At 40.4% G+C, this 25,682-nt stretch overlaps 5 protein-coding genes across 18 annotated transcripts in view; 3 read left to right on the top strand and 2 right to left on the bottom strand.

The window, feature by feature from the left end:
* LOC135488713 (intermembrane lipid transfer protein VPS13A-like) overlaps nucleotides 1-774 on the bottom strand; it is an 80,129-nt gene extending 79,355 nt beyond the window's left edge. For all 14 annotated transcript variants that reach the window (XM_064773421.1, XM_064773423.1, XM_064773431.1 and 11 more), the window contains exon 1: nucleotides 695-774. The gene's annotated coding sequence lies outside the window, so the exon portion shown is untranslated. The remainder of the gene's footprint in view (nucleotides 1-694) is intronic.
* Nucleotides 775-2,255: 1,481 nt separating this feature from the next.
* LOC135487705 (SH3 domain-binding glutamic acid-rich-like protein 3) lies at nucleotides 2,256-7,625 on the top strand. Its single transcript, XM_064771750.1, has 4 exons — nucleotides 2,256-2,397; nucleotides 2,797-2,964; nucleotides 3,250-3,322; nucleotides 3,510-7,625. The coding sequence occupies exons 1-3, from the start codon at nucleotides 2,350-2,352 to the stop codon at nucleotides 3,310-3,312; spliced, it is 279 nt and encodes a 92-aa protein (XP_064627820.1). The 5' UTR covers nucleotides 2,256-2,349; the 3' UTR covers nucleotides 3,313-3,322; nucleotides 3,510-7,625.
* Nucleotides 7,626-8,213: 588 nt separating this feature from the next.
* LOC135488475 (uncharacterized) lies at nucleotides 8,214-13,241 on the bottom strand. The gene is made up of 5 exons (XM_064773102.1): nucleotides 12,910-13,241; nucleotides 12,180-12,325; nucleotides 11,608-11,776; nucleotides 10,382-10,510; nucleotides 8,214-10,087 (listed from the first exon to the last, which is right to left on the bottom strand). Exons 1-5 carry the CDS (start codon nucleotides 13,154-13,156, stop codon nucleotides 9,789-9,791), a joined length of 990 nt encoding a protein of 329 aa, XP_064629172.1. The 5' UTR covers nucleotides 13,157-13,241; the 3' UTR covers nucleotides 8,214-9,788.
* A 3,700-nt stretch (nucleotides 13,242-16,941) lies between these two features.
* On the top strand, nucleotides 16,942-19,661 carry LOC135488335 (large ribosomal subunit protein uL23m-like). The gene is made up of 5 exons (XM_064772909.1): nucleotides 16,942-17,006; nucleotides 17,998-18,147; nucleotides 18,445-18,527; nucleotides 18,685-18,761; nucleotides 18,992-19,661. The coding sequence occupies exons 1-5, from the start codon at nucleotides 16,963-16,965 to the stop codon at nucleotides 19,142-19,144; spliced, it is 507 nt and encodes a 168-aa protein (XP_064628979.1). The 5' UTR covers nucleotides 16,942-16,962; the 3' UTR covers nucleotides 19,145-19,661.
* A 560-nt stretch (nucleotides 19,662-20,221) lies between these two features.
* LOC135488016 (myoneurin-like) lies at nucleotides 20,222-24,649 on the top strand. Its single transcript, XM_064772377.1, has 4 exons — nucleotides 20,222-20,371; nucleotides 21,170-21,945; nucleotides 22,342-22,740; nucleotides 23,063-24,649. Exons 2-4 carry the CDS (start codon nucleotides 21,175-21,177, stop codon nucleotides 23,678-23,680), a joined length of 1,788 nt encoding a protein of 595 aa, XP_064628447.1. The 5' UTR covers nucleotides 20,222-20,371; nucleotides 21,170-21,174; the 3' UTR covers nucleotides 23,681-24,649.
* Nucleotides 24,650-25,682: the final 1,033 nt, after the last annotated feature.

Here is a 25,682-nt window from a genome sequence, read left to right as displayed (position 1 = left end):
TCAAATATTTATATGCAAACCATTATCAGATAAAGCAATGTAATAGCAATTGCCAGAATCTACATAATTAGTACAAACAATGTCCAAAGGACAGGTAACTGCGGTCACTGATTTCAGGGCACCAGGGCACATTAGACATTTAGTACTGTCAGACTTGTGGGCAGGCTTAAATGCGACAGATTGCACAGTGGAACACTGAAGTCAGATCCAAATTTATAACGGCAACCCATCTCACGCAATTGCTTATTGCTCTTGACATAAATTAAAATGCTCCTTCGATGCTCCATAGCATATTGTATAAAAGCTCTAATTTACAATGCAATATGCAAGTCTATCATTTGGTGATGACATTCTACACTGCATGCTATGCAACGCTAATTCATGCTACACGTAGCTAAGCTTCGGGTAACGACCAATCCATATGGATACATAGCACTCAGATACGGCAGCATGCATATCAATGCTTACTCTCTCCTCCGCTAGCGGATTATATAACATCATAATTAAGCACAAAAGTACATATCAATATCTCATCTAAATGTCACAAGGCAAGAGGAAATTCTAATGGGGCAGACATTTGGATAAATTGGAACGTTTTGGAATAAAGATTACAGGCATAAATTATCAAGAATTTTTAGCTTGTGATAGCCTTACAAGGATATATCTCTAATGAAGAAAGAAATCATGCACTTACCCTGAAGTTTGTATTTCGCTCGTATTGATTAAATCTTTTATAGTGTTGATCCAGCACGGTGTCAACATTGCCGACTGTCAAACCTGCGATAGTCAGTAGACACCGGCATTTTGAATGAGCTTACCATGAGGTCATGTGACCTGCTGGTTGTATTATGATAATCGTCATCAATATGATCAATGCTGGTGTCATGACAGTTACAAGTAGAGACACCGAGGGGATGATAAAGGAGTTACATTCAGGGACGGCAGAAATGAATAATTGTAAGACATTTTGAGACTGTTGATGGTGTATCTGAATCCAATACATTGTCTTAGAGGGGTACGCCATTCATAATCGTGGCATGATGTGGGTCCGTAAAATAGAAATGCTACTCTCACCCTTCCAGGTGAAATGCATGACTGGTGAGCGCCCAAACAAACTTCTACGAAAAGGCCTTCTAAGCTGCCATGGATCTTCCGATGTGTTCTGAGTGTGCCGCATTGGTTTGTTCAGGCTCTGGTTTGTCTTTGTCGAAATTTTTCATAGTCAACTGAGCACAGAACAACCAGGGAAATTTGCGAGATGGCGATAGCATCCATCTCAAACCATGGCGTCATTTTAATTGGCAGGTGATTTTCATTTTAGAGTTATCGGCTAGCAGCGAGAGACTGTGCCCTTTTTGTGTGTGCCCTGTGCGAGTTTTTACACTATACCAACATGACTAACGTTGAGCGATATTGTATTACGTTACGTCGTAGAACAAATGTGCGTAATAACGCCGCTTAGCTTAAGATGGGAATTAACGTCATGGCGTAAATGGCGATATTATGCACGATTGTCGATACAGTATCGCACAATGTTTACACTGATCAAGCAAGCCATAGGCACATGGAAATTAGAGCTCAATAGCCCCCCCCCCCCCCCCAATCGACTTTCAACACACATCAGTCAGTGAATTGGGGGGAGGGGGGGGGGGGGCTATTGAGCCCTCGCCTTTTCACATGCCTGTGACTGTGTCAGTGTCAGGTGTACTTTACTAGTGTTATACTAAGAGCGAGCCAGGACTATTTTGCATTGCAATTTATGCATTTTCTCTAATTTCTACAAGACCAAAAGGGTGACACTATTTATAACATGAAAACCACTTGCCTTTGTCGACATCGACAACCACCTTGCATCACAATCACTTCAGGAAATAGACACTGTGTTCGAAGTGAAATATGAAATGTTTACAAATCTATTCAATCACATACATCACATGTATTTCAGAGGATGTGTCTAAAAATAGATGGCAACTATCTTTCAACCTTGTTTGCATGTAGACTACTTCATATCAGGAACACCCCCTCAACAATTTTTCTGACAGTATATTGATAAACTTTTAGCAGGAGTTCAATTGATAATTACTTGTTAATACTTATAGGCAAAATTTATTGCAATAACTGGGTTGATTAGTCTAATTTAATCGAAATAAACTTCTTAGTGTTTTACTAGGTGCGAGGTAATTTTAGTGATCTTTGTCGTTCAGAGAGGGCACGGTCACTAATTGGGTCAAGGCCATTTAATTGAAGGCGTGGTCAATTCACTTCCGGGTTGTTTCTCCTCAAGGCTCAAATTGTTCCAGTTTCTAATTCAATATTTCTCCTCAATAAGAGCGTTTACGTGACAGGAAAATGGCAGGAGTCGTTGTTTATATGAGCACAGTTTCATCCAATATGGCGGTACTGATTTTAGTTGTCTTTATTTCTTGCAAATGCCAACCGAACAACATAAACTTTGTACATGTTATGATAGCCAAAATGCACTATACAATACACATATAATGCAATGAATGATACACTCTAAGAATTACAATGCACATATAGTCCCTCATAGTGCAGTTATAAGTGTGGTGCTGTACATACCAAGTGAGAAGACTTTTGGCTCCTGCCTTTTTGTTTGTGGCACAAACTAAAATACACTGCAATAATACCGGACACCCAGTACTTTCTAGAAGTAAAATTAGAGCAAGTAACAACACTCATAACAGTAGCCCTGCAAAGTACTAAAGTAGGCCCTATGCCTCTTTGTTGGAGAATTTCCAACTTTTGCTCGAAAAACCTGTTCCTATTTTTTTTCAGATAAAACAACAACAAACAAAGATCAAGAATATTCTAGAAAGCAAAAAAGTACCATATACCGAGGTTGATATTAGCGCATCTGAAGATGACAAGAAAAAAATGAGAGCAATAGCTGAAAATGAAACGGCCTTACCGCCGCAGATTGCAAATGGTGATAGTTATTGCGGGGTAAGGAATTATTCGGTCTTATTTCCCGATGGCAAGTCATCAAATTCCTGGTCAGACTACCTCCTCTTTCTTGGTTTGGTCCTGGGAGAGCTGACTTACTTTTCATCTTGTCGCCTTTTTTCTGTCCATGTCGAGGACAGTGACTGAAAAGTTTCAACTTGGGCTGTGGAGTAGATCATGTAAAGCACTTTGAGAATATTGTGAATGAAGCACTACATAAGAAATAGCTTTTTTGTAACCTTCATGAATAACGGATTTGCTGATTGTGTTTCATTAATTTTTCAGAATTTTGAAGCATTTGATGAGGCAGTCGAGTGTGAAGTATTGGAAAAATTTCTGAAACTTTAGAAATAGTCAGGTAAGAGCAGAAATGTACATTGTAAGGGGCAATTTTGACTTTCTTGATCAGAATGGCTGAATGCTGGAGACCTTCTGAATGTCACCATTATTTGAATGAAATGAAGTTGAGAATTTTGATGAATTGAAATTGAGATAATGTCCCCTGTTGTTTTCGATTAAAAAACGCATATAAATTATGATTTCAGATATTGGAAGTATCGTGTACAGCTGCTCCCATCTATGTCATAGCTCAACAAAATCTTTCATGAGAGGAATATGACCAAAATTATGTTAAAACTGGATCACACATCCTAAGATTGAGCGAGGTGACAAGGCACACTACAGATCCACAGAAAATACACCATTCCGCAAGATATCCATTCCATCAGGAAAATTGGATCTGATTGAAATAGCCTAATAGCCTAATGTACAAAGTACACCTTGAAATGTAATATTAAATCTTTGAGCACTAGCCAGTAGGCCCTCACTGCACTCCGCTTACCGTATTTTCCGGATTATCCCCCGCACTGCCCTATGACCCGCACCCCCTTTGACCATTACCTAAAGCCACGCAAGACCCGCACCTGATTATGACCCGCACTGCTCCAAGACCCGCATTCTCCAAAAATAGTAAGCCATTCATTGATGTTGACATCCTAGAACCGCCATGTTTTTTTTAATTGTTAACCAAAGTGGATCAATTCCAGCATGGCCGTAACTATTTTCCCTAGCGGAGACATCACAAACTATGCGATCATGGCGGAAATATTGGTTGAAAACAATGCGAAAACGATGGACATAAATCCTTATCAAGTAACCAGTTTGGTCCCCTTTTTTTTCTTTGGGGTTGGGGCTTATCCCTCTCAGAATCCACGCAAGACCCGCACCTTTGTATTACCCGCACCCCCACTTTTTGGGCCTGTTTGAGGGCAAAAAGCCGCGGGTCATACGCCGGAAAATACGGTACTTTACCTTCAGTCCTCTGTGGAACCATCAAGGGTAACATAAGTTTAAAGACATTGTCGTCTACGTCTGTCACATGCAGGTCTGAATCCTTGGGACCAAAGATGACAACGCCAAGTACAGGACACTATTATGCTTGATTACACTGTACGTGCATACTCGCTCAAACATAAAGATTTGCTTCGATCATGGTGACATTTTATAGCGTGCTGCATTTGCATGAAATAGCTTTTGCTCGGAAACCCTTTGCTTGTGGCTCCTGTAATGACTCTAAGTCAGTGTGATGCTTGGGTTTCCCACCTAGTAGAGTTGCACCTAGTAGAATGCACAGTAACATCTACAAATTGCCAGTAACATTAAGAAGTTTGATTGAGATCCGGATATTTTTGGCAAAACAAAATATGCGATACCTCTGTCATCCAAATTAGTCAATTTTTTGTGTAATTCCAATATTGTTCTTCATGTGTTTTGTAAGTCCAAGTCTTCCACTGTTCAGATTTTTGTATGCAAACCACAACATTTCACAAGAGTGTAGCATTTCTGTCATGATGAGGTCTAAGTTATTGACACGTGGACAGTAGTCTTTACTTCATTGTTTATTTCTTGAGATTAAATTGGTAGTGTTGATACCACAGGTTGGGGACAGGATAGATATATAGTCATTCATGGTGACAGATGTAACCCATTGTCATAGTTGTAGTGATCATGGTGATAGGGGTGGTATTTAGTCTACCTAGGCAACCAGCTTTCAGTGCCCATTTTCTTATAGAATTATCACCGGTCCAACAAAAGCCTGAAAGGGCAGGCACAGTGCATTGAGTAGTGCTTACCTGGAAATCATATTTCATTTCGATTTTAACAGACTATGCAAGAATTCCCCTCTAATTTTGTGTCAGTTTTTAAGAGTTCTTGTAACATTGCAAATTTCGATAACTGACATTCCAACTTCTGTGTTCAATTCAGTTCTGTTTTGTACATTCCTTCCTGTCTGATTTGTCTACACAGGGTGTGTCAAAGTCATTGCTGTAAGATCAGTGTTCTATTGCTTGTACTTGAAGTGGTATTCATGGGATGAGGTAAGATTGTACAGTTATAACCCAGCACAATTCCGAGGGCTATCATTGTACCACTTTACCTTACATAACATTCCTGTTTAGTTTAAATTTGTACAAATCCTCAAGAAAAAGTGTTGTATTTTTGTTTCGCTGGGATGTGCTTTCATGTAATATCTTGTTTAATAGGAGACAAAGAGTAAGACACTCGAAGAGGAATAAGCGCTTTCAAAAAATTAGGGAAAGTGGTACATTTAAACTTTTTATAATGTACACAACACTAAATGTGCATTTCAAGTGGGACAGCTGCACTGAATGCACAGAACAGCTGCACTGTAATGTCCACAGAAAGTGTGTGACGGTGTCATCATGCCAGCTGATCCAAATGAGCACTCGTCCTGGGTGTGAAAACGTACATGAAAATCTACCCTTTTTGGGACACCCTTTTTTCCGTTCATAATGAGAAATATCGAACACAAAATCATAATGAACAACTCTGAATCTCATATTTTTGTTTACTGTTGTAAAGTTTTGATTGGTGAGTATCAAGTTTTGACCAACTCTAATTTCTGTATCTTGTACTGTATTCAGGTTTGTGATTTTATGGTGCTATGACCTATCGTAATCTATAAATTTCTGTACGACTGTACTTGGTTCCTTTTTCCCAGGTGTTTCATTTTTGCAGTATTGCAAATAACTTTGACCTGTAGAAATGAAAATCATAAAAAATTGGAGAAACCGAAAGAAAATTGTGCTGAACGCTTGCAATTGTGAATGAATATGAATGAATAAGACTATTAACTTTAGATATTATGTACTGTAACTGTGTTCAACTACCACTTGAGAATTCTTCATAAAAGCTTACTAAATGCCTCTACACACAGTTTCCACCAGGATTCGGTTTGAGGGTACCCGTGGGTTGTCCTCACTAGAGACGTTATTCTGTATTTGCATATCTATGTACTTTTCTATGCCTGTTGTCTAAGATTAAGTCAATGTGATAAATTTTTTTCCAAGACTTGCCGCAATCATTGTCTTCACTGGCTATCTTGAACGTGTTCAGCCAACATGGCTAAAATATCTCCACCTATTGGCCTACGCCATAAAAATAAATCAAAGAAAAATAAGTTTTTCTTTGATTCTTTGATTTGAGAAATCAGTATCAGGACTACTCCGAGTCATTTACACCATCATACAATGCACCTGGGTGACTCAAAAACCTTTTAAAATGCATTGAAAGTTCATGAAACTGTGACAGTGTGGCTTTTTAAGAAGCATCACACAGCAAAATTGACTTCCGTTTGAAAAACTTGATAAAATGCCAATAGGTCCAGCACAATTCATCAAAAGCCAGGGAAAACCTTGCCAGAATAAAACATTCTAACCCAGTAAAGGCAACTGAACATCAAATAAAGGTACATTTCTACTTAAGATTTGTCAAAATCCTTTTCTATCTATCGATATGTTACATGACTCTTAGTATCTTTTAGTGTTGTGTAGTGCAGGGGTTGGGTGTTGTCAAGAAGGAATAAGGTGTTACGTCTCGTCTTGGCATAGCATATATAACTCCACCCACTTTATTATGTGTGTATACATTTCTTTACCACGTAGTTATTATATTTTAAGTTCTGGGGTCAGTTTTTATATTGATTGTAATACACGTAGCTTTGCTATCTATTGGCAGCCTCAAGAAAATTGCATGTGGACACAACTCGAATGTGCACATCAGTGTTAAAAGGGCCTCTTTTCTGATCGACCACTTAGTGATGGAATTCTGCTTTGGGGACGGGAAAAAAGGTTCGTGACGTAACAACAGTCACCACCAGGGGGTTGACTTTTAAAATATCTTGGCATTTGTCTGGAAGGAGGCTAATTGGGCTGAGGAGGATCACCTCTGGTACTAACTTGGTCTATATTGAATTTAATCATTTAATTTGGTGGCATGCGGTGTAATTGAATACCAGATAGTATAGGGTATGGTTTTCTTCTGCAGAAGCCTACATGGGTGGAGTCCATTTTCTCCATCTTTAGTTCTGTAGGGGCCCTTTTAGCCTCTACTTTGAAACAAAATTTGGCTTTCACATTCTTAGCGAGATAAAAGCCATACAATTGGCTGAAAGATCAAGACCAATAGACACAAATTGGGAATAGATTAATAATGCAAGAGAAACAACTCCTACTGTAACATTTTATTCTTAAAAGAATACGGGATTTCTATACCATGTATGCCACATGTATATTTTGTCTTTTCTTTAAACATTTGTTGTATGGACGAATGGTTAATATATTAAAAATATTTTGTAATTTTTATGGAATCTTAGCTTATTTCTTCCGATTGATGTTGGAGTGGCCTAAGGAATCTGCCTGGTGGCACCAACACACGTGAACCATTTTAGCTTAGCTGAGCCAGGAGAACATGCCGATCGACCGGTGTTGTGCTGACATCCATCCTTGTGCTGACATCCATCCTTCCTTGAAAGAAGGAGACTTGAGGATGGACGTTCACAGCCGGCATCTTGGCATCTGGTATTAAAAATGGCTATTTCGAGTGACAATGGACATTGGATTGGGGCTTGACCAATTCATAAAGCGTCCCCGTAAACCAGGGATTTGCGACAATTGTGCTGCGATGAGCGCCAAAAAGATCTTGTTTGCAAGTAAAACAAGTCATAACTGAGTTTGATACTGATCGCAGATTGCAATAATGAACAACGCACACGAGCAATTCTTTGTTGAGACAGCAGGTCGCAGCTACCAAAATCGCTTGTTAGTGGAGTGTTAAGCTATCACACTTGTCGAACAGAGACGCAGACTGGCCAGCTCTTTCACTACTCTGTCCACAAGATTTGCATTCAAGTCGGACAATGATTGACATTATAACAAATATGATGTACTAAATGCTGTTTATTTACAATGATAACCAAATAGTAGTAACACATGAAATTTCAGCAGTATTCTTAAAATACATTGTGCAAATTATAAAAGTGTTGTACAAAATATTAATATTTGCACGCCCACAGAGCTTTTGATCGATAAAATATGATAATAAAGAGAAGTAGTCCCATTCACAATACATTCATGTCTGGACTATCTTTTGGATCACGAGTTGAGAACATGGCATTTCAGCAGACGGATGAAGGTTTTTGTAAGCTTGACTTTCCATTATCATATGCCTTGCCCGCGGCATTTTGAGATTTCTGAATCGGGCTACATTCAATAGAAAAGATAAATACATGTATTTGTCACAACCAATTCTGTCAGATTATATTCCAAATAAAATACTGAAGTGTAAACATTTCAAGAGTTCGGTCTCGTATCATGAGCTGTTCAAATTGTACAACCACGAACAGTGAATACTGCACACCGCTAATTTTCAAAATTTGGTGTTTTACAGTAATACTATGAATAATACAGCACACAAACACTCTAGAAGCCAAACCAATGCATTTGAGAGTGTATCACATGATTTTGGCAAATGTATACAGGTATTGTGAAAGTTCAAATGTAAGTTCAAATGTGAAAGTTCAAATGCAACTAACTCAATACTGAAAGAATCCTCCAACAATAGAAAAACTGTTAGACAGTTGAAATTAATTCCTACATGTGAGACACACTGTTATCTATCTACAAGTGAACTCATGAACAGAAAATCAACACAGTTACATCAAACAGCCTGACACACAGATATACTAAATAAATAAGCCTGCACCACTATTAGATATTATGACATGATTATTCCCGAAAACCAATCTGCAAATGGAGTTTATACCCCTATACCCCTGACACCTTACAGCCACATTCTGAAGAAATCGGGGGTAATGTATGCGAGTGTGACAGGTGTTACACTCTCTTTTTCATGCCTAACAGCCACCCAATTCCTTTTTTTGCAATACGGGCTCTAGAGCCTGACCAGATCTCTGGTTTTCTTATGCATCGTGGGCCTAACCGCCATCTAATCCGAGGTTTTCTTTTACATAATGGTTTTAAAATGAGTGTATTAAATGAGTTTGTACATGTATGATGTAAATTAAAAATCTATCTACCAATTGTAAAAGCATATCACAGTTTTTGTAAAATCTACGAAAATCTCAGAATGTTCTGTACCAGAATACTGGTTCATAAACATTAATGAAAGACACAAAAAATACTTTAATACAACACACAATACAATGTTTTTGTGCTTGACTGTGTCAAAGTCTCATCTCTCTTGGCACGCAAACGGTATTTAAAACTTCTTCAGAAATGTAATCATTTCATTCTCGCATTCATTCAGATGTTTCCATGACAATGTACGATAGACACATCATCAAATGAAACTCATGAAAGAAATTCCACGAAATATACCACATATACATGTATTATATTGAGAAGAAAAATGCTGACAGATGAATTTCATTCCTTGTTTTGACTAACTAGTGAATGCAAAACTAAAGCTCAACCAGAATCGAAAAATAACATTTTTGAACTGAGTTATTTTCTCAGCCAGGGGAGTCGTGTGATCCGGGCGCCATCGGGCCATTCGTAGCGATACTGATATTCTGTGTAGCTTGGTTCGAATGCAATTTTTGCGAGCGGACGACCATGAATGTGGAAGTTTGGTTGAGGGTTGATGATAAAGTCGCTCGTTTTCGGTTTGGGCGGTGGCTGCGAGTAGCGTGTCTTGTACTCCGATTTCCCAGGGAAGGTTGTGTTGATGCCACAAGCCTCCTGAATGGACTGTGTTGCCGGGGGTCGCCGTGCCATGGAGGAACCACACGGGGGTTCGGCATCTGTAAAAATCAATAATACGTCATTTTAAAAGAACACAGAAACCACAAATCTAAGAAGAATGGAGAAGCTACCTACACCAATATTCAACAGACAATGGTGTGTATCACAGCATTTTTTATTTTGTGCAAGCATTTTTCATTTTCTATTTTTCAACAAATGATTTAAGGGATTCAAGCCCTGCCACGTTTTCAAACTAACCTTTTGAGGATGGTGGTTAGAGTGCCATGAGGCACCTCCTAGCAAGTAGCTTGTCTTTTAAAACCACAAAGACTATGGACTTTCAAAATACCTACCGACTCGGTTGCCGACCTGAGCCGACCTTGGTGTTGCTTGAAATGCTGGTAGAGAAGGGCTTGACTCCATGGGTAAGGCATACTGGTTGAACGAGACCTGCTTCGGAGCCGAACGCGACCTCGGGATGCCTGCAAATTATCATAGAAATCACATAAGAAATTGTCAGTAAATAACAAAAGTAATCGTTAGTGATTCCAATCCATTCCACCAAGGTTGATCCACTACCCCAGGCACAGAACCTGGTCCCACAGTTCACAATGCACCAACCACTTTGCCACAGAGGAAATCCTCATGCCCGGCGCACTTAAAGAGGTTGAATAGCGCCTCCAGAAGCAAGCAACAGCGCCACCCGTAGCAGAAATAAGAACTGCTTACTGACGTCATGGTTTCCATATACGGCATCTCATTTGCATATTTTTACAACCTTATTTACTACGAGTTATAAATATGCCAGTAGCACGTGGATCATGCCGGGCGGCGCTGTCAGGTGTTTCCACTATGGGTTACATAATCGGCTACAAAGAGGCCAGTGTTCTAGTAAATGAAGTTAGCAATGATAGCGAAAGAATGTTAGTGTATGTTACGCAGTCAATAGTGATAGTAGTGAGTTGGAGAGAGGAGAAAATGGAAAATGGAGAGAATAGTAGTATGGATTTCGAGTCCCAAGACGAAACTTTGCAAAGTTTTCATCAAACTGATAATCATATTCCTTCCTTCTCTGTCTCCAACAATTAAAAGTTGCTGCAGTCAACCTGATGCGTTTATCCGCGAGCGAATCGACGAGACGAAGCATTTTTCAAGCATGGTACCTTACAGATCCGCAAGGGGCGCGTTACCGAAAATGTTGCAAAAATCAATAACGTGATCGTAAATATTGTCATACTTTTCAAAATGAGAGTATGTAAATGATACGCAGACGGTAAACCAATGAAAGGCCAGTATCTATTGAACCTTACAAGTGATTTGGGGGCCTTGAAACTCCTTATATTTATCAATGAAACCTTATTCCCGCCTAAGGTTTTGACCGGGCCGTCCAAAACTCCCCATTTTTTGGCGGGCCATTCCCTTTAAGCTGTGCCATATAACTGGGGGTACAGTGCTTGCCACCTGGGGCAAGCTGGTGTTCTGATGTCCCCTTTGCAACTTGGTGCCCAAAATGCTGCATATAGTAATTGGAAAGCCCAAGAGGGATCACTTGCTTGTCATTCTTCTTGAACATGCCTACCTTCACGCTCTTTGTTTTGCTCCCTGTTCCAATATGTGTCCAGTTTGAAGGGAGTTCTCGAGCCCCTTGTCAAGTTGTTCCTGTAGCCAGTGTACCTGTCCGTCACGCCAATATGGTCAGAAAACTGCTGGATTCTCTTGTTGGACTCTTGGGCATAGGGAGTCATTTCCTGAAGAAGAAACATGGAATGGATAAAGGTTGTGCTTATCATTTAATGAGGAAGCAGACTTGTGATAAATTCCTGAAGATCACCCGGCAAGTTTTGTACCTCTTCATGGCCCCCATGCAAGCATTGTAACGACAATGCTAAAGCAGGGTTTCTATAGTTGAGATGGCTTTTTGATAAATCTGAAACTGACTACGTAGACCAAGGCCAATCAGAGATGCAGTATCCAACATGTATGTCATGTCAGACAAAGATTTGTCTTTGGCAGACAATCGAATGCGATATGGGCTATGGGACCTCCAAAGAGTAAGCATAATCAGGACAGTTGGCCAAGTCCTAATCAATGAGATCTTGAATAAAACCCCTGAGATTCTGTATCATTTGACTATGAAAATACTGAACCTACCCCCTTCAAACCTTGCAGATTCTGCATGGCCCAGTGATGTGTTTGCTGAATCTCATTGGCCTGGAGTTGACCAATGCACTGTTTGTTCATTTTGCTCTTCATGTCCGAAAGGAATCCTTGTGTCTTTTGCATCGTATCAAGGGTAGCTAGAACAGAAATAGTGATTGGTTATTGCTAATCCAGAAATCAGCCATCACAGCGTACGCCATGTCAGAGTGGATGTCAACCCACAGTGTCAGTGATGAGCCGATTGGCGGGGGAAATCTACTTTTTCAAAATGCGCAGTAAACCTGATGCAACAGTAGGCCTACACACCAAGGCTCCAACCTGTCCACAATGCCTGGAATTGATTGTTCATCGTGTGCAGCATGCCATCTTGCCGTTGCCTCCCAAATTTATAGTCAATTGGAAGCTAATCCACAAATAATCAACTTACATAACAAGCACTTCCAATTTCCATCCTGTGTTGGGTCAAGGTGCTGGTAGGCAGGCGCAGCACAAGCTCAAGTCAAAGTCGTCTAAATTGCCTAGATCAGTGGATAACATGATAGATGGCCTTTGCAGTCATGTAAGGTTTCATTTTCAACGCTTGACTTGAGGACTAGGCCTATCAGACACTGAGACAGTATGAGTAGCCTATCAGAATTGCAATCAATCTAACATAACAATCCCTTACAAATACAATGTTATGACTATGTAAGAAATATTCTGATTGTTCCTAGTAACCTACCAGCTCTATCACTAGCAACCTGGCCAGGGCCAAGGTTATGTCGCCAACTACTGGCAGAGTTCTGCAAATAAGCATCAACGTTGAAGTGCTCCACTCCATTGCCGACAGACCGCAGTTCCCTTGTCATTTCTGGAGTGACATAGTACTGTCCACTGGTCAAGATCTCGTTTATGTCACCCTTGAGGGCACCCCCAGTTGACTTGAAGGCACGATCAAGATGACCTGGAGCCGACTGCGTCGCCAACATCGCAATTTTGAGGGAGGAAAGTGTTTAAAATCAGTATTTATTTGAGGTCAAAATTGGCTTCCTGCATAGAGATATCAAGCTTTCAGGCTAGCAACCAAAGTCGTTGTCGTCGTCGTTACCAAATATATACGCAAATGTCCTTTTCGCCCCCAGTCGTTTCGCTCCCCACTATGGTGAAACCTTTCGTCATCATCTCACAATGACGGACAATGGAACAACCAACCTCTGCCAGCTGGTTATCTGATCTCACGTGACTGGTAGTACCCATAACTACCTGACAACTCTTTAAGTACAACTTGATTACTACTTGGGACCACAGTCCTCTTAGAAGACTAGCTGGTGAATCCTCCTCTCATCACCAAAAAGACAACAAAATATCTACATAGTAAAAATACTTTATTTGATCCATTTGTCTACAGTGTAATTTTGGAGAGAAGCCCTCAAATTCGTTGTCAGTCCTCGTTTGCTTTTGAATCACATCGTCACAAAGTCCTTCTCAAAGAATCTGATGACCATCTCCACTGTTTGTGTGTCGAGGCTGCACTCCGTCAAAGACTTGTTATCAGCTGTTGCTATGGCACCGATGCTTCCTGATCCATCGAGAAGGGCTGCTCAATCTGGTAAGATTGGATTAAGGATAACTCATTTATCTCTCCAAGTTTTACCCAGGAGACAGGAGTGTTTAATGGACAACTCTACAAAGACGCCACAGGCAACAGAGACAATGGAACATTGTCTCTCCTATCATGGAACATCCCCCATTTACGTCGTCCTTTGGCTTACGGAACCTGTCTAATGCATTTCCACAGCTCGGCAAATGTACATATAAAAGTATTTTGTATATACAAGCCCACATTTTGACAATGCCTGTCATATTGATCCATTGACAGAACAAAAGACTCTTGAGCAGATTACTGCTTAAGCCGGCCGGGCTGAAGGGGAGAGGAATAGTGCCCGGATGTATTGTATTGTATTGTCTTTGGCCATGATCGGTCGCGGTTGATTTGAACGCCAGTCGGTTGGTGTGTGAGCTGCGGAGAACATCGCGGGAACACTTTCTCCGATTTCAAACGTAAAAATGCCTTCAAATTTTCCGAAACAAATCAAAACGGCTGCAGCAGAAGGTAAGACACAGTATATATTCCTGATAAAGGTATGGGTTGGTTTAAAAGGGTTTTTATTGTAGAAATAGTCACACAATCAAGGCGGGAATGAAATGCGCAGTTTGAAATTTCAAGCCAGACATAGGGGGTGTGAATTATCACTGTACTGTACATGTTCAACGGCAATTTTAATTGCTATCCCTAATCAATTGCTCAAACAAATTAAAGGCGCACATCCAAGTCATGATGGTGAAGATGGAAGTGATCATTTTAAATCTGCGCGATGCCATCACTTCTATCCAGCGATGTGGAAAATGAATTCATGAAGGTTTGTCTCCTTGTAAATTGACGTAAACAGTTAACAGTTTTAAATTCAACAACCATTCATTTGGCGGCCACTATCCCGACTGTGGTGTAGCACCCGACTATAACTGGCATGAATAGGGGATACGCTGGTTATGGATGTCAGATCGTGGTTCCCTGACCTTTGCAAACAATTTCACTGGACGCACGCGGCGACACCAAGGACCGCTGGCTGATCTATTGATATGTTCGTATAGAGTGTCAAAGTCGGAGAGACGAAGAGCCACTCGTCTCTTGTAGGGGGTTCACTTGGAAGTGTTTGCATTTGTTAGCCTATAAACACAAGATTTTAATCCTTCAGCCTTGGGTTTTGCGGAGAGAACTAATCTTACATAAGTCCCAGAACAATATCATATGTCTTTATGGCAATATTTATTACTGGGACCCAGTATACAGTGCCGTTCTATCCAATATTCTTGGAGGCTGTTGATGAGACTTCTTGTTTAAACAGTGCCATTCTGCCCCCTCTAAGGCATACATTGGTAACTAATGAATTGACTGCGAAATGAACGCAGTTGAACACAATGTGAATAATTCAGTCTCGGTTTCGCCGAAAAGAAGGTGACATGTTATTATTTGATAATGTATATGATCATGATAATTAGGAGACCCGTGTGGGTGTTTGATCGAACATACTTTGATGTGATTGGAGATGGAAGTTTGCCATAGTGCCTTTAAAGGTATAATAAAGACAGCATTAGTATGCTACCTGGTGCTATTCTGATGGACCATATTGCCAGGAAAAGTTAAGTGACAGGTTTCTATAGTCTTAATTCACGTTGCGATTGTCCATCTCCAAGTAAAAGGTAAGTCTTACTGAAAATGTATTGGAAGGAAATCTTGATCTTGACGTTCCTGAGTTTGACCATTAACTTGATCTGTCTCATGATTTCAAGATTTTAAATTCAACAACCATTCATTTGGCAGCCACTATCCCGACTGTGGTGTAGCACCCGACTATAACTGGCATGAATAGGGGATACGCTGGTTATGGATGTCAGATCGTGGTTCCCTGACCTTTGCAAACAATTTCACTGGACGTAACCCACGCGGCGACACCAAGGACCGCTGGCTGATCTATTGATATGTTCGTATCGGGTGTCAAAGTCGGAGAGACGAAGAGCCACTCGTCTCTTGTAGGGGGTTCACTTGGAAGTGTTTGCATTTGTTAGCCTATAAACACAAGATTTTAATCCTTCAGCCTTGGGGTTTGCGGAGAGAACTAATCTTACATAAGTCCCAGAACAATATCATATGTCTTTATGGCAATATTTATTACTGGGACCCAGTACAGTGCCATTCTATCCAATATTCTTGGAGGCTGTTGATGAGACTTCTTGTTTAAACAGTGCCATTCCGCCCCCTCTAAGGCATACATTGGTAACTAATGAATTGACTGCGAAATGAACGCAGTTGAACACAATGTGAATAATTCAGTCTCGGTTTCGCCGAAAGGAGGCGACATGTTATTATTTGATAATGTATGATCATGATAATTAGGAGACCGGTGTGGGTGTTTGATCGAACATACTTTGATGTGATTTGAGATGGAAGTTTGCCATAGTGCCTTTAAAGGTATAATAAAGACAGCATTAGTATGCTATACTGACCTGGTTCTATTCTGATGGACCATATTGCCAGGAAAAGTTAAGTGACAGGTTTCTATAGTCTTAATTCACGTTGCGATTGTCCAAGTAAAAGGTAAGTCTTGCTGAAAATGTATTGGAAGGAAATCTTGATCTTGACGTTCCTGAGTTTGACCATTAACTCGATCTGTCTCATGATTTCAAGATTTTAAATTCAACAACCTTTCATTTGGCGGCCACTATCCCGACTGTGGTGTAGCACCCGACTATAACTGGCATGAAAAGGGGATACGCTGGTTATGGATGTCGATGGTTCCCTGACCTTTGCAAACAATTTCACTGGACGTAACCCACGCGGCGACACCAAGGACCGCTGGTTGATCTATTGATATGTTCGTATAGGGTGTCAAAGTCGGAGAGACGAAGAGCCACTCGTTGTAGGGGGTTCACTTGGAAGTGTTTGCATTTGTTAGCCTATAAACACAAGATTTTAATCCTTCAGCCTTGGGTTTGGCGGAGAAAACTAATCTTACATAAGTCCCAAAACAACATCATGTCTTTAACTAAGGCAATATTTGTTACTGGGACCCAGTACAGAATTCTACTGATTGGCTGTCAATGTACACAATGGTACGAACCTACCTGTAAAAAAAACCCGCGGCCCGGCGCCCGGGGATTGGGTGAAAAGGGAGCGAAGCGACCGGATACCTGCGAATTGACGGCAACTGTGGAATCGCTCCAGACGCCGGAAAAAATGTCTGGGAAGTGGGCGAGTTATCGCAGTGCCAAATTCTGGGTGTAAGTACTTATTTGGATAGTTTTCCTTTGCGAGTCTTCATTATCTTGTTATTGAGTTTAAGGCGGATTCGTTGATACTCTTGATTTAAAAATCGGAGGTTTGGAAGTGAATTAATCTGTCGTCCAAATATGGGTCAGAAAATGCGAAAAAGGTTCTGGACATACATTTTGCATGTTAGTTGTGAGACCGTTTGTCGGATTTAGACATTTTTTATTGCATATGTTGCTCTGGATTAATTATGCTGAGGATGATAGTCATCATGATCATGATTGGAGATTGTGATGTGCCCGTATGCAATAAATGCTAAATACTATGCAATGAGGCCAAATATAGTTGTCTGGTTGGTAAACTGGACACTCGATCGTGCTCGCACAGCCGAAGGAGTCTCACAGTGTCGCGTCGTTGCTGGCCCGACATACAGTCATACTCTCAATCTCATGATGCCCAGACCTAGTCACCAATGGCAACATCCCTGTCCCTTATACCGACCTACAACCTGATGATCAATGACACTATCTATATTGTTGACAGAGTAGATGAAAGTCATGGTCAACTGGAGTCGGGGAGCCCTAAATGAAGATGTTTACAAGCTGATATGATTGTGGCACTGCTGCCGTTGTCTTCTGCTAAGCTTTGGCCAGTCAGGGGCGGGTAGCCCGAGCTGAATTTTTGGTGCAGTACTCTTGTCATACACTTGCTAACCCAATGGCTGCCCTGGCCTTCCATTAACCTCTTGACTACCGCCGACTGCTATCTAGAGGTCATAATCAAATACACGTGTTAACCGGCGACTGCTTGAGATGTCGCTATAATAGACCTTTCTGTGTATTGTTTGGTATGACCTGGTTCCGCTCGACTGGTGTTTAGTGACACAGGCATGTCGTCTGCTATCCACCAACTTGAACTTAGTCGTATAGATGGCGCTGTGGTGGCGGCCAAGACGGAGGTTTGGCAGAATAAATGTATGTGAACATCCTCTTTGTATTGCAGTCCACTTTGGAAAAGAGCAATTCCACGGTATCCTCTCTACTGGAAAGGGAATCCCCAGCATCGGATCTTCTTGCCTCTGTTTTGGATGAAGATGGTTAAAACTGTTCACAACAGACCGAAGGACACTGTTGTCTTTGAATGTCATCCACAGTAAGTGTGCTACCTGTGGTCTCATGAGTTGGTCTGATAACTATAGGCTGTTAAAACTCCTCATTGGATCCCTTTATGACACTAATTCCAGGTGTTTCAATCTGAAAGAGCTATGTCAACATTTCTTAAGCAGAAGTTGAAGATCTCGTTGGATGCTGTATGGGCCGCAACAGTAATTCCAACTAAGGCTCTGTCGTGTCTTTCACCATAATTTCTTGTGTTTGAAAGCGACACCATTGAATAAAAACATCTTTCCATCATCTTTCACCTTTCTCACCATGCTATTTTTGCTTTCAGGATGACTTCCCTGGACATCAAACAATACCTAAAGAAGATTTATGGTGTAGATGTTTTAGGTGTAAAAACTGGCCTAAATAAAGGTTTGTATGAAAATAGTCATGTGCTGTTCAAGTGTTAAATCATGAGATGTGATCAGTGAAATCATTTGAAAAAACAAGTACTTTTTTGGGAAACGTTGTTCCCTACCAAAACTGTCAAAATGTTAAGTCTAAAATGTTTGTATTGTTTCAATTACAGCACCAATAGAAAAACATCCCCTTTGGAATTTTGAATACCCGAGGGGACCCGAAATAAAAAGAGCATATGTCCAATTGGTAAGCACCTTGAGCTGAAATTACAGAAGTCGTTTTACTTTCATAATGTACAATTAAAAGTAAACTAAAGTGATTTATTGAAAGTTTGGTGCAGTGAGACAAGGATTGAACTAAGGTTTCATTTTTCTAGTTGATGTGTAGATTCTCTCTTGTTGGGTGACTGAGTTTAATGCCCAAGATATTTCATCATACCTCAGTAATTGCTTAAAGTTCTTTCTCATCTTTTTCAGAGGGACACAGAATTTGAATTTCCAGACATATTTGCAGAAAATAAACCACCTGAGGAAAAACAGGTTGAAGATTTTCAGAAAGTTGTGGCGGAGACAATTAAAGAGAAGAATAAGGCGATGGAAAAAACATCGATTCCGACGTGGTTTAGATAGTGTTGTGCATATATCTTTAGTTGACTTTAATCTCAATTTGCGGTGCCAGTGAGGAGAACATGTATCTGGTGAACTAGTCTCAACACTGAGAGTCTTGTTAGTGTCGACTCATAGTTTCCGTTAGTGTCAACCCATATTTCAGAGATAATGAGTAATTCTGCAATATTGCTTTGGCACTTATAAAATCAGTTATCTTGTGATGGAAACAACTGTTGACGTTGTCCTGGTATGGATGGAGACAGTGACTTTTCTCGGAGTGCTCGAACATACAACCGAGGCCTTACTTTGTATGCTGTACAGTGGAACCTCTGTTAGCGGACACCTCTCTATTAAGGACAACCTCTCTATTAAGGACAGCACTTGTCAGTCCCGAGGGTGTCCTTATCAGAGAGGTTCTACTGTATTACCAAAAATGTAAAAGCCAACAAACCTTTAAAGTTGTCGGTATTACTGAAAATTGTAACATTGGTTGGACATGTTTGATAGTGATATTTATGTGAATATACAAATTTCTTTGAAAAGTGTTTCTGTGTTCATCCTTTATGTGACTATGTCAGTATAACAGCAGATCAACGTCAGGTGTGTGATACGTCAGTCCACTCTGGTTGTACACACAGTATGTGATACTCTCAGTTTGCTGGTCTATCATCCATTTGCCAGCTGTTCAACTACAATGTGTTGGGGTTGCTTGAGACATTGCTCTGCAGAACCTGTGCATAGTTCATTGTTTCTGTGCATGGCTGTACCGACATTGACCCGGCAGGCACATGTTAAGTTTAGGTGGAATACTTGGAGCCAGTCCATGGTATTATCTCGGTCAGCAACTCCAGTAATACATCATTTGATGCCCAAGTACAGAGTCGGGAGGGTGAACCTTGATAGACGGAACCCAAAATTGTGATGCGTAACGTCATTTGAATCCTGATTGTGACATTGTCTCATTGTGTCCTCTCCTAATCTGATCAAGATCTGTTGTCAGAATCTGAAAATAGAAGCCAATCCGGAATTCCGTTTGTGCCAACATTCCATTTCACATTTTGTATTCGACTCAGCTCCAGAAAGTGACCTTGACCTTTACTTGTCAACAAACACCTGCTGCTGCTGACACTTTCTTCAAAATAAAACTGTCAAATACAACAAATCTACGGCGCTGATCGGTATCTGTAAATATGGAATCTCTTCATGATGAACAAGTAGATATATCTGACGTTTTGGATTGTTAAATAGGTTCGTAGATTTATGTGAAAATTTGGTTTGAAAATGTGATGGATTTTCACTTGCACTTCTTCAGCTTCATTTCATGCATGATTTTTCATCCTCATCATATCATCCTGCATAGCCTGCAATACGGCTGCATACATAAAGTAGTATTGGGCCTACATGCATGCATGCAAACATGCTCATCCAGCTCTCTAGTACGTATAGTCAATATTGACTATCTCATTTATCAGAGTATACTATAGGGTGTCACCTTATACATGCTTCCTGAAATTGGTGGCTTGCATTGGAACTAACTTTTTCCCCCTTGTCCGTCATTTAAAACGCATTCAAGTGTGTCGGTCAACCATGACTATCTCCTTTGTCCCTCCACCATAAGACCGAGTTTCCCCTTATGACATCACTATTCCGGACACTCAGCGCCCCATTTCTGGAAAGGTGTATATAGTAGTGTTGTAATGTAAACAGCTCTGGGCTGGGGATCAATTAAGAGAGTGACATGAATCGATGACAGCCAGGTCATGAGGTTGAGGTTTGTTTATATCTAACTAAACCTATAGTTAATATAGCGTATTAGAGACTTCATGGACTTGCTTCTGTAGTGACTGTAACATTAGTATTATATACACAAAAAAATGGAGACCCTTACTCAAAACAAATGCAAAGAAGAATATTCGATGTCAACATACATCATTACATGTATGAATTATGATATGGAGTGATAAATAACCTCACTTCTAGACCTATAGATACTAGTTACTATGGGTGACTAAACATGAATAACTATCGATGCTATTTCTCTTCCAGGTTTCATGTCTGAACTACACTCCCTTAATATGGAGGAAAATTCAGAAGATATTGAAGTCTCATCGACTGCTCAGTTAGCAAAGAAAAAGATTGAGGCAAAAAATCATGGTGAGGACAGCTCGGAAGCATCGCCTCCCTTGTGGGGATCAGAGGACTCGGACAAACGAAAAGATGAGAATGACTTACTGGAGAACATGAGAACGAAAATCGAGAATAAGGGTAATACTTTGAGCCGAACTTGGACAGAACTTTACAGCCTGATGACTCATTATCAGGCAGAGCTGATATCAAAAGAGGGCAAGACTACTCTAGCAGAAGCTATGCTTAATAACCGCGAACAGCAGCTTATTTTCCGTAACCAAGCAACACCCATCGACCAGGAAAAGCTTGCATTGCAAGAGGAACTATTGAACAAAAATGCCTTGTTGAAAAAGAGTGATGAAGAATTGAGTCAAACTAAACGACTGCTTTCTCGCCTGCAGTCTGATTTGCGATCGCGTGATAAACTGCTCGAGGAGACAAAGGCAGAAACTATGAGAGTAGAGCAAAAGTTCCTCAAGACTGTGACTGAGCTTGGCCGGAAGCAGACTGAGCTGATCGTCAAAGATGAGCTCCTTGCAAGGATTCAGCAGAAAATGGCCGAGGAATCCACCAAGTTGAATGAGGAGATTGGACAACTGAAACTTGCCCTTGCTCTTGAGAGGGGCAGTAAGGACAAAAATGCCAACAAGTTGATGCTGTCAGGCTCTACCAAAGCGGAGAGGTCAAAATCTCAGGTATGTCGTGTTGTTTTAGTCCTGAACAGAGACTTCACTCTCAGCTTAGGTGTTTCTCTTTTCTAACTGATTACATACTCAGCTGTAAATTGCAGACAATTGCCATTATCAAGAAAGCTTTGGCATGTTTGTATTCATACCAAGGATATCATGTGCCGATGTCGTCACTAATAGTTCAGCTTCATACAGCTAGGCTTTCATTTCAAACCCAAGGTCAAATCATTATAGCTCTAGGTGCCAAAATTCTAGCCTGTCTCCTTATCAAACAGTGCCCAAAAATAACAGAAACAAAATCATTTATGGCCTTTGTTTTGGTGTTTGGAAAGACTATAGATCAAAACGTGTTGTAGCAGACAGTTTTTGATTCTTCTTATGAACTCCTCATTCTGTTTTCAGAACTCTGATGGGAAGCATGGCTCCAAGACAGTCATCGATTCACTGTCCATCCCAGAGATCAAAGCTACCAGCACGAGCATCACTAGTCGCCTCCACCTTCCAGTCAACAAAGTCAGAATCAAACAGGAGTTAGACTATGACGAGGTCTGTCAGTCTGACGACAATATGTCGAGTAATTTCTTCTGGGGGGATTCGAGTAGATCCAGGATGCCCCACACGCAAGAGATGCTGACACTTCGGAACTTTATGTCCACCCCAGAAACTGTGCAAAGTTCTGCGGCAAGTCCAAGCCCAAGAGATGTGCCCTCTGGACACTACAGCAGCCCTTGCTCGTCCCACCGTAACGTACCCTGCACTGTCTCTGAGTCCTCGACTGCTATTGATCTTTCTTTGTCCCAGGTAAGTCTATTGTTGTCACGACTCTTGTGTAGAAAAACATGTTTTATGGTGACCACATCGTTTGGAAACTTGATGCTAGATCCAGTGCAGCGTAAATTGTATCAAGTTGACTGTATCAAGTTGATAATGATGTCATCTTTTGTGTAGCATCTTTTGATTGACACTGGTCTGTATCCAAGCACAATAACTGTCACTGTTACAGAACTCAGCGGAGGAACTTAGTGGTGTGAAGAAGCTGCTGTCATTTCAGCACTTACTTACGAATTCTGATGATATGAAAGTGTGCTTCATCTAGACTGTATTTAATTTAATTATTTTCCAGTCCTCCTCCATCAGTGCCTTGTCTCAAATGCGAGACTGCGTCGAACAACTTGTCAAATCCTCCTCAACAACATCTTCATCAAAAACACCACCCGAGAATACCATGTCAGGGAACCAGAAACGAAACCACCTGCAGGAGAGAAAATCATCACCCAAGAAAATCAAACCAGATCCCGACTCTGCAACCAATATACCTCATGGACAATTCACTCCATTACACGTACCTCAAATACCCAGAATGCATCACTCACCTGAGAGTACTAGCATTACTGCCACCAGTCAACCCTACCAGTGCAATCTTTGTCCAAGTGTGTGTTCGTCTAAGCACAGTCTTCTCCGCCATGTACGCGTTGTCCACGGAGGTGAAAAGCCGTATAAATGTGAACTTTGTGAGATGCGTTTTGGATTTTTGTGGAATCTCAAGACGCATATGAGGACCCACACAGGAGAGAAACCTTTTGGGTGCGCCCAATGTGGTGCCCGATATCGTCAAATTGGCGATCTCTACCGCCATCAAAGATTGCGCAATCATGGTGGTGATAGGCCTTATAAATGCGACATTTGTTGTAAGACGTTCAGTCAAAAATGGAGTCTGCAGCAGCATATAAAGAGCCATTAGGCCGTGTGTATTTGATTCTTGGTTGTCCGTCAAGTCAGATATTGGGTAACCTGGGATCTGTACACACACCAGACTTCAGCAGACTAGAAGACATGTTTTTTCAGGTACTGGTAGTACCATACCATCAGTGTGCTGATACTTAAATTGAAATAAGTACACTTATTTTGTACTAACAAAACCTTCATTCTATAACCCATTTACTTTATTTGTTATACTGGACTGTATATTGATGTATCCTGAAATATTATGTGCTACTACTTATAGAACAATTGGTATTGATGTTTTACCAGTGAATACTTAAAACCAAAGTTTACAGTTTTGCCATTGAACAAAAGTTGTATGAGTCTCCACCGGATGTTCATTTCTCATGTTGATAGTTTTGACCGAAGAACGATAATTCTCAGATCTCAGTTTTTCTTCCATAAAAAACTGCAAAAAATTTGGGTCAGACTCAACCATCTGACTTCTAAGCTCCGAAGAGTATCAGGTTATTATCTTTAATGGAGCCTATTCTACGGATCACGTAATTTTCAAATCCAAGGGTCAATTTTAAAAAACTAGGAATTAGCTTGTGAGTATCCAATGGAAAGAGATCTGACCTTAAATTTCTAGTTGTCAAATCTCTACCTTTTATACATACTGTACTGACTTATATATGATAGGCCCCTCCTACTATTAGGCTATGAGATAGTATATTGTTTTGGCTTGTGACTTTTACATCGTTGTTGGTCTGTTTTGATGTTCTCATTATGTTAAACGGAGTGTTGTATGAACAAATAATGCTATTGTTGATCTATTGGCTTTTATGTTTTACATGATATTATATCGCAAATGCCCATCTGTTCTATTTTTATATCCTGCAGAGTATATTGAACTATGTACACTAATACATGTAACCTTAACCATTGTATCTGTATTGATATGTTCTCAAGGACCCTCATTATATCTGGGGTGTCTACAAAACCAAGACCCAAGACCCAAGACCCAAGACCTACAAAACCAAGACCCCACCTACAAAACCAAGACCTACAAAACCAAGACCCCATCTACATCTCTCCTTTTTTCAGCAGGAAGTTGCAATTTATCAATAAAACAGAAGCTCCTATATAAACAAGCTCTTTGATGCTTTGTACTCAGATTCTGTTCAGAACATTTATCACTGGTTAAGCTTTTCCAAGAAAATAAGGATCTCGGGGTAAGGATATAATACAAAAGCTAAAATACCTTAAATAGTCCTCTCGAGGGTATTCGTGATAATATAGCCTAGCTTTCTAAAGGGTTAAGGTGAATGCAAAAAAAGAACAATGTAATTACTTCTTGGGCAGGTACTATGGTACTAGGTACTAGTTTGGAGTAGGTTTGTTGATGGGTCTTGGTTTTGTAGATCTTGATTTTGTAGGTGGGGGGTCTTGGTTTTGTAGATGGGGGGGTCTTGGTTTTGTAGGTCTTGGGTCTTGGGTCTTGGGTCTTGGTTTTGTAGACACCCATTATATCTGGACAAAAATGGTTTGAAATGACTAGTTCACCAAAATGTTGCCCAAAAAGAAACGAAAGTTACGGTCCTTTTGGTGTGTTTTTTTTCAGGTAACTACTGATACTATTCACTACAATTTAGCTACATTTAGTGAGACACTTTTCGCTGTTAAACTTTTCACTGGTTTTAAAATATTTAAAAAGTGTGTGAACCTGATGTGTTGTTGAAAAGATTCTTTGATCGTGTGAGATTCAAATGTGTCATTTGAAAATGAGCTTTTAAAGTATCTTTCATATTTATTGCAAACACTGTAATCATTCCAATCATATTCATAGTTCTAATTTTCGCACCATGCATACAGAGTGTTGATTATGTGTACATTTGAAAGGAGTTGTGTGTGTATTTCAAGAAGAATCTCTCATTTTGTCATCCTGAACTTCAGTGCAACAGTCGGCTCTGATGACCAAACGTTTGCGAGGTAAGGAGCATACATGCAGGGTTGGCGCGCCCATTCGCATTTTCACCACT

This window comes from Lineus longissimus, chromosome 5 (genome assembly GCF_910592395.1).
Source record: "Lineus longissimus chromosome 5, tnLinLong1.2, whole genome shotgun sequence".
Lineage (NCBI taxonomy): Eukaryota > Metazoa > Nemertea > Pilidiophora > Heteronemertea > Lineidae > Lineus > Lineus longissimus.
Note: the sequence above shows the minus strand (reverse complement) of the source record. Positions and strands in the feature narration are given on the sequence as shown.

What these genes read in the sequence shown, in the direction of transcription:
- LOC135487705 (XM_064771750.1), top strand. Translation starts at nt 2,350, where the DNA reads ATGGCAGGAGTCGTTGTTTATATGAGCACAGTTTCATCCAATATGGCG. An exon ending in CAGTTTCATCCAATATGGCG is followed by an intron (nt 2,398 to 2,796) that starts GTACTGATTTTA and finishes ATTTTTTTTCAG; the next exon opens with ATAAAACAACAACAAACAAA. An exon ending in ATGGTGATAGTTATTGCGGG is followed by an intron (nt 2,965 to 3,249) that starts GTAAGGAATTAT and finishes TTAATTTTTCAG; the next exon opens with AATTTTGAAGCATTTGATGA.
- LOC135488475 (XM_064773102.1), bottom strand. Translation starts at nt 13,156, where the DNA reads ATGTTGGCGACGCAGTCGGCTCCAGGTCATCTTGATCGTGCCTTCAAG. An exon ending in ATCTGCAAGGTTTGAAGGGG is followed by an intron (nt 11,777 to 12,179) that starts GTAGGTTCAGTA and finishes TTTCTTCTTCAG; the next exon opens with GAAATGACTCCCTATGCCCA. An exon ending in GCAAAACAAAGAGCGTGAAG is followed by an intron (nt 10,511 to 11,607) that starts GTAGGCATGTTC and finishes GATAATTTGCAG; the next exon opens with GCATCCCGAGGTCGCGTTCG.
- LOC135488016 (XM_064772377.1), top strand. Translation starts at nt 21,175, where the DNA reads ATGTCTGAACTACACTCCCTTAATATGGAGGAAAATTCAGAAGATATT. An exon ending in CGGAGAGGTCAAAATCTCAG is followed by an intron (nt 21,946 to 22,341) that starts GTATGTCGTGTT and finishes TTCTGTTTTCAG; the next exon opens with AACTCTGATGGGAAGCATGG. An exon ending in TTGATCTTTCTTTGTCCCAG is followed by an intron (nt 22,741 to 23,062) that starts GTAAGTCTATTG and finishes ATTATTTTCCAG; the next exon opens with TCCTCCTCCATCAGTGCCTT.
- LOC135488335 (XM_064772909.1), top strand. Translation starts at nt 16,963, where the DNA reads ATGTCTGGGAAGTGGGCGAGTTATCGCAGTGCCAAATTCTGGGT. An exon ending in CGCAGTGCCAAATTCTGGGT is followed by an intron (nt 17,007 to 17,997) that starts GTAAGTACTTAT and finishes TTTGTATTGCAG; the next exon opens with TCCACTTTGGAAAAGAGCAA. An exon ending in AAAGAGCATATGTCCAATTG is followed by an intron (nt 18,762 to 18,991) that starts GTAAGCACCTTG and finishes CATCTTTTTCAG; the next exon opens with AGGGACACAGAATTTGAATT.